The 7,990-nt window shown below is 31.0% G+C and overlaps 1 protein-coding gene across 1 annotated transcript; it reads right to left on the bottom strand.

Annotated features, from left to right (window-relative positions):
- Positions 1 to 873: 873 nt before the first annotated feature.
- On the bottom strand, positions 874 to 7,370 carry LOC110019332 (pre-rRNA-processing protein TSR2 homolog). The gene is made up of 5 exons (XM_020716963.1): positions 7,112 to 7,370; positions 3,999 to 4,090; positions 2,606 to 2,719; positions 1,121 to 1,283; positions 874 to 1,066 (listed from the first exon to the last, which is right to left on the bottom strand). The coding sequence occupies exons 1-5, from the start codon at positions 7,296 to 7,298 to the stop codon at positions 1,059 to 1,061; spliced, it is 564 nt and encodes a 187-aa protein (XP_020572622.1). The 5' UTR covers positions 7,299 to 7,370; the 3' UTR covers positions 874 to 1,058.
- Between the last annotated feature and the right edge of the window lie 620 nt (positions 7,371 to 7,990).

Here is a 7,990-nt window from a genome sequence, read left to right as displayed (position 1 = left end):
AAGAGAATAATATTAATTTAAACAATCAGAATTAGAAATTAGGAGAAAATAAATAAGAAACTGTTTAATATAAATTACAAAATATTAATTTGTAATCATATTTAATAGAATTTATAAATTAATATATTTTACTATACTGTCGATCACGTTAATTAGCTTGAAAATTGGCTCGTTAACTGAATTTGATGGGCTAACAAGTTAAGCTCAAGTTAGCCTTAAACTCAACTCGTTAGCTCGTATAAGCTTGTTTTAAAAATAATTAATATTAAATATAGTAAAATATATTAAATTATAAATTTTCTCTTCTAAGTATTAAATATGATTATAAATTAATATTTAGTAAAAAATTGCTTGTCCTGAGTCTAAACCAAGTACTAAAAACTTCAGAAAATCAAACCCAAACATGGTCTGCTCCCCCCCCCCCCCCACTGTTCAAACCCTACCTGCATAAACCCATAATAGTCATTTGGTTCGGTTCAAGTCAAATTTTGATCAATGCCAAGTTAACGAATAGACATCAAGTCAAATATCAGATTAGTGGTCAAATTCGAGTTGAACAATCACATGAACCCGATATAAAAAACATGCGTGGGTCAGAATATCTAACCCGAACCTGACTCAAAAACTTATTTTATTCAACCTGAAGCCATACTTTTTCGAGTCTAGTCAGTGTCGGGGCAATTCTTAACGCCCCTGTTATTGTAAAATTAAATAAATTTGTTAATTATGTACGAGTATTATAAGCTTTCTATACCTACCAAAACATACATAGGCTATAAAAAACTTAACCAGAATTATCTAAAATAAATAATAATAATAATAATAATAATAATAATGAAATGTCAAAATTGTATTGAAATCAAAACTGCCCAAAATGAACCCCAAAGCTAAAATTTTCTGTTACTGATCTACCAAGATCAAATTCTCAATACAATAAAATGCAATATATGTATAGGACATTAGAAGAGCCTCTCGGCCAACCTCATGTGCCTAAGAATTTCATCCTGCACATAGGGGGGGATCGAACCCATGACCCCAAGTCTTACAAACTCTTCCAACTAAAGAGTCACGATAAACGACACATATTATATATGTATTATTTTAAATTAGAAAAAACCGTTCACGAAACCCAACCGCTTGCCTCGATTGCGCCTAGGCGGCACGACACGCCATCCCTCATCATCAACTTGAATTTCTTCAGTTTTATTATCTCCTAAACTTTCAGCTTGAGGAGATTCATCAACAATCATATCTGATCCTTCATCATCAGAACTCTCCTCAACCTGTTCAGAAAACCATACAATTTTTGCATTGATGCATTGTTTATGGATAAAAATCAAAATAACAGAAAGTAGTGATTGTCCCAAGCATTAAAAAAAAAGGAAAATTTACATATATACCACTTAATTCCGATGTATTTACATACCTGATACCTAAACTTCAATTTTTACATACATGCTGCTTTACCTACACATGAAAAAAGGACCATCTCTTTGTAAAAGTTAAAATAGTGGTATTTTTTATGTGATATTAAAGATTTTAGTGGTATAAATGTAAAAAATGAAGTTAGATTTTAGATATGTAAATACGAAGAAATTGGGTGGTATGTATGTAAGTGCCTCTTAGAAAAATAGATTTGCAATCACTACTATAATTCCATACTATAATTTTAAAATGGGACATTTACATACAGCTACCTAATTCCTATGTTTTTACATATCTAACACCTAAATTTCATTTTTTATTTTTTATTTTTACATTTATACAACCCAAATCTTTCATATCACATAACGAGTAGCATCATTTTAACTTTAAGAGTGAAGTACATATTTTCGTGCATGGGTATGGTGATATGTATGTAAAAATTGAAGTTTAGGTGTTAGATATGTAAATACATAGGGAATGGAGTGATATAAATATATAATTATTTAATTAACACAGTACAAATCTCAGTATTTACACATATACCACACAATTCTAATGTATTTATACATCTAACATCTAAACTTTCATATTTATATTTACAACACTCAAAATTTTAACATCACATAAAAAATACCGCCATTATTAATGTTTTAAAAGCGAAATACACGTCATGCATAGGTTCATGACACCAAAGTATTATAAGTGCAACTATAAAACTTTAGGTGTTATGTAAATACATAAGAATTATGTGGTATATATGTAAATTCCCTTTAAAAAAAATCAAAATAACCCTTAGAATTGGAATGCATGCCCTTTAAAATTACTATCTCTAGAGGTGTCAAATGAGTTGTTCAAGTAACTTTGAAGTCCTAGGATGGACAATCATAATTTTAACATGAATTTTGTCGTGGACATTTATAATCATTTTGACTCATTTTTCAATATATATCATTTAACCGAAAAACATGATTCGATCATAACTCAAACTTAATTTATAGCACGTGCAATTTAGTGTAAGAACTTTCTCGTATAATTTCAAGAATGTAACGGTAGATGGCGGAGTTACACATTGAGTTTTTTTAATGATAAGCTAGTCCAGGACTCACTAGAGTTAACTAGTTTAAATTGGTATCCATGGGGTGCCAACTCGCCATATAAAGAAAACAAAACTTTACATTACCTTTCTACTTTGAGAGACAGAGGCAGTCGCAGGAGCTGCTTTCCTCAGGTCTGCAATTGATGCGAAATTTCCCCCAAGAAGGTCTTCATGAATAACCATTAATTGCTCGGCAACCTGCATACACATAGCACTCAAATCTTTAATATCACATCAAAAATAGCACTATTACCGCTTTTAAAATGCGAAATACACATTTCAATGCAATATGTATGTAAATACATATTCGCAAGTATCAAGGCACCTTTGTTCTGATAAACCCATGGTGCATTGATACAATACAAGAATTAACATTTTTTCACTTTTTTCCTTCCCCTAATGAAATAAGTTATCATGCAAATACAAGGAAGGTGCAGATGGTGCACATATTTTTCATACAATGATGCACGAATGCTGTGAATCAGCACTTGTTGGCTTGGTGCTCCGGTGCATCTTCAACATCTTTCTCGTCTGCACGTAATAATTTCTCCTCTTACGCCTTCTATTTTGAGGACTCATAACGGAGAAAGTATTAAATGTCTTGAATGCACGAAATATAAGAAGCCGTTTTGATTTCATCTTCTTGCAAGAAAACTAGGTGCATCCTAATGGATATTCACATCATAATTTAGAGACGATAGACGTTAGAGAAAGAATACACTAAACAAATCATTTTCCCCTTAGAGCAAACTATTTTCTAATTTAAATGCATTAATTTTAAGGGGGCATTTACATACATACCACACAATTCCTATGTATTTACGTATGTAATATATAATATTTAATGTTTACATTCATAGCACTCAAAATGTAAACATCATATGAAAAATACCACTTTTACTAATTTTTAAAAGTCAAATGCACCGCTTTATGCATAGATTTATTGCACCAATGTGGTATAAATGTAAATATCATACTAGTATCCATAAAAATTGCATGGTATATATGCAAAACCCCCTTATTTTAAAAACTCTGCAGGAAGAAAAATTCATATCAGTCATCCCTCAATTGGATATTTACATGTAATTTAGCAAATTATAGCACAGATCAGATGAAATGCTTTGGGACGATGCTCCATTATTAGTACGGCTGTCAAAAAAGCTCTTTGTTCGCGCACAACTCGTGTTTGACACATCAATTAGTTTGTGTTTGATTTGTTAGTTGAGAAAGCGAGCTGAACTCAAGCTAATTTGAACAAATAAATTTAAAGTAAACCAAACACAAAAATATTATTCACGAGCTAATTTCGAACGAGCTGAACACGAACAATCTTCAGGCTTGTTCAAGTTCAGCTTGTTTACACTCCTAATTATTAGAACTTGTAAACTTCAGCTAATAATGAAGGGCTAAAACATAAATTATATATATATGTGTGCGTGTGAGAGAGAGAGATTAAAGATTGAAAGAAGGAGCATACCTCTTCAACACTACCATCATCAATTTCTGTATTGAAAGAACTCTCCATATTTTCATCAAGCAATTTCTCCAAATCATCAATATAAAGAGGTTCTGCCAAAAAAAAAAAAAACAAAGAAAATATTGCAAATGCTTTAAAACCATGGCGAAAATTCGGTGGTCATAAAGAATGTAATAGTACATATATATGATTCATTATCATCAGCAATGGAACATAATAAATTGTTTCATCAACATCATTAGTGATATACTAATGATTTAATGATAAAAAAACCCTACATGGTGTTATCAAAAAATAAGCTATGTTCTTCAATATGATATAGTGGCATTAGCTAAATAATGGTGATGATGACAATTCCAATAGCTTTGCTTACAAGCTTTGCAATTTGAATATGAGCTAGATGTCATAAAGCAAGAAGATTTGAGGAAACACAGTGCTTTTGGGCTTTTTATTGTATGATTAACTACAAAAGTTACCCTAAAATGGCTCAAGCATGATTGACATGCATATTAGAAATAAAACATGAGTTTTAATAATACAAATAATATTATTTTTAAATATTTACAATAATTTAAACACAAAACTTGACATGGTGTTACAAGCCACTGCTAAACATATCAAGCCTTTGTCGACTTAGCCGGTTGTTGAGTATTACACCGGTACGTCAAAAGATAGAGATTTTGGCTATAAAATCGTTTTTATTTGTGGCTTCGTTGCAAGCATTAGTGGGTTATCATAAAGGAGCTTTCGGCTCACCATAAACTCTTGTCGGTCATTGTTTATCTATTTTTAGCGAGTAATTGCTAGTTTCATACAACTAATATATATTGATCTTCGCCACATTTAGCCAACTAGGAAAGAACTTGTCAAGATCCTCAATGCATGTTAGAGAAGCATTTTTTTTCTCATTTGTTATGTACTTGTGTTTCACTTTGTATAATATCATTGTGTCTCTTATTGTTCTATAGCCTTAGATTTTCATTCCCTTCACGCTTATCGATTTGCATAAGCTCTCATATTTATGTGGCTATCAAAGTAAAAATCATTGTTTAGGGATTAATCAATCATGATATTATTAATTAGTTAATCTCTCACACATACATTAGCTTATAATCACCATCATAGTCATGTGTTTGACAAGATTAATCTTATGAGCTCGTATACTAAAACAAAGATGTAACATTGGTGTACATATTTTACTTAAATTAACCAAAAAAACTAAGTTTATCATTCATATTGTGTTTAATAGCATATCCCACATTCAATTAGTTTATTTATTAATATAATCTAGGTTTTTAATATAAGTTATTATAAGCTTTAAATCATGCTTAATAACTTAAACTCTTGCCAGTCATCGTTTACATATTATGAGCGAGTAATTGCTAGTTTCATACAGCTAATAAGTATTGATCTTTGCCACATTTAGCCAGCTAGGAATGAACTTGTCAAGATCCTCAATACATGTTAGAGAAGCATTTTTTTTCTCATTTGTTATGTATTTGTGTTTCACTTTGTATAATATCATTGTGTCTCTTATTGTTCTATAGCCTCAGATTTTCATTCCCTTCACGCTTATCGATTTGCATAAGCTCTCATATTTATGTGGTAATCAAAGTAAAAATCATTGTGTTTATCATACATATTGTGTTTAATAGCATATCCCACATTCAATTAGTTTATTTATTAATATAAGCTAGGCTTTTAATATAAGTTATTATAAGCTTTAAATCATGCTTAATAACTTAGACATTCATTTTTATTAGTCTATAAGACTTGTGCATACCTTACTCCTACAAAATTCCATTACTCTATAAGGAGACTGTAAAGAATAAAAACAGAAAAAAAATTGGTTGAATGACAACAAAAATATTATATTGTGTTAGTTAAAAGGGGCTATTAGATACACACCACACAATTCTCATATATTTACATATCTAAAACCAAAACTTTGATTTTTTTACAAGTATACCATCCAAATACATCATATCACATAAAAAATACCACTATTTTAACTTTTAAAAAGTAAAATACACATTTCATGCATAGGTAAGATAGCATACATGTGAAAGCTTACACATTTCATGCATAGGTAAGATAGCATACATGTGAAACTTAAAGCTTACGAGTTAGATATGTAAATACATCAGGATTGAGTGGTATTTATGTAATCTTTCTATTTAAAAATGTCAATTTTTGGCTCACCAATGACTTAAAATAACATTTCTCCAAACCTAGAGAGGAAAGCTAATCTCCCTATGATAGACAACAATCATTAACCTCTGAATTGGGTAAACTGATAGAGTATGATGGCACAAGTTGAATAAGTCACATACATACCACCCAATTCCTATGTATTTACATATCTAACATCTAAACTAAAACTTTTCACATTTATACCATCCAAATCTTTCATCTCACTTAAACAATACAATTATTTTAACTTTTAAGTAGTGAAACACACCTTTTCATGATTAGGTAACATGGAATATATGTAAAAATTGAAGTATAGGTGTTAGATGTAAATACAAAAGAATTGGGTGGAACGTATGTAATCTTCTATTTTAATATTGTACCATTTGACAGACATTTTAATGAAAGGGCATTTACATAGATAACACACAATTCTTATGTATTTACATATCTCAGACCTAAACTTTCATATTTACACACATAGCACTCAAATCTTTAATTTCACAACAAAATAGTAGGCGGGATCGAACCCGTGACCCCAGAGGTCTTACAATCTCTGTTAGCTATGCATGTAAATATGAAAGTTTAGGTGTAAGATGTATAAATACATAAGAGTACATAAGAATTGTCTGCTATCTATGTAAATTTACCTTTAATGAAACTCACATCTCAAAAACATTAAACCAAACAGCCCTTTAATTTCAGCATTCCATAACAAACTGAAATCTTTCAACCAAATTCTAAAAAAAAAATGGTGAAGGAAACAAATCTTTTGGCGGTGAAGAACAATCCCTACCCTGAAAATTAAGCAAACCAAAATATAAGCAAAAGCATTCAATAAAAATCTGATCTTTTCCCCCTCCCAACTTCTCAAAACCCTAAACCTAGAAAAAAATCTCTCGGGGTGGAGAAAAAGCCCTCACCTTTGGACTGAGTGAACCACGAAAAAATGGCGGAAGCAAGTTCCTCAGACTTCCGGCGTGATTCGCGGCCCCCCCATTCATTCTCCACCGCCATTTGCAAAGCCGTCCACCTCGATAGAACGAGAAATATCCCTTCTTCTAGAAACTGCGCCGCCTCTCGGCTCAGAATTCCATTCGATGAATCCATCGCTCTGATTTTCTGCTTCAGGGGCTGTTCGGTGGCAGGATTCAACCTAAATCCTGTCGAGCGGCAAGGAAGAATGGCTTTGCGGCTTTAGTTTCATTTTATTTGATTTATTTTAATTGATTGATAATTAATAATTAATTAATATGTTTAATTATTTAAATATAAATAAATTGTGGTTTAGGACAGAGTTTATTTCTGGAACCGAGTAGTTTTGGAGAAATTATTGCACGAGAAGTCCTGATGAAGTTTTGCTTCAGGAGCTACACGAGTACTTCAATCAAGTCATGTTATGTGTACAAGCACACCCCAATTTAATACGTGTGAATTTGATCGTACGATGGACACTGATTGGAGCCCTGATGCAAAGGGACTCGTGATGCAATAGAGTTCAAATAATATATGTTGCCCTTTGAGCTCATTTTTAAAAACAAATTTAAATGAATTTATATATAACTATTTAATTATTAATTAATATAAAAAAATAAATTTTAAATTTTGATATGCCACCAATAGATTTTCACGAATCTCAATGCAATCTTTTCAACAAAAAAAATTCGAACTTCAATTAAAAGTCATCCAAAGTTTCAATCAAAATTCATTTTAATTATTTCATTAATATGTAATATTAAATATTTAACTCCTAATGATATTTGAAAATCATATGATAGTTTCTGGAGATTTATATGGATTTA

This window comes from Phalaenopsis equestris, unplaced genomic scaffold (assembly GCF_001263595.1).
Source record: "Phalaenopsis equestris unplaced genomic scaffold, ASM126359v1 Scaffold000054, whole genome shotgun sequence".
Taxonomy (NCBI): Eukaryota; Viridiplantae; Streptophyta; class Magnoliopsida; order Asparagales; family Orchidaceae; genus Phalaenopsis; species Phalaenopsis equestris.
The sequence above is the reverse complement of the archived record's forward strand: the minus strand, read 5'-3'. Positions and strand labels throughout refer to the sequence as shown.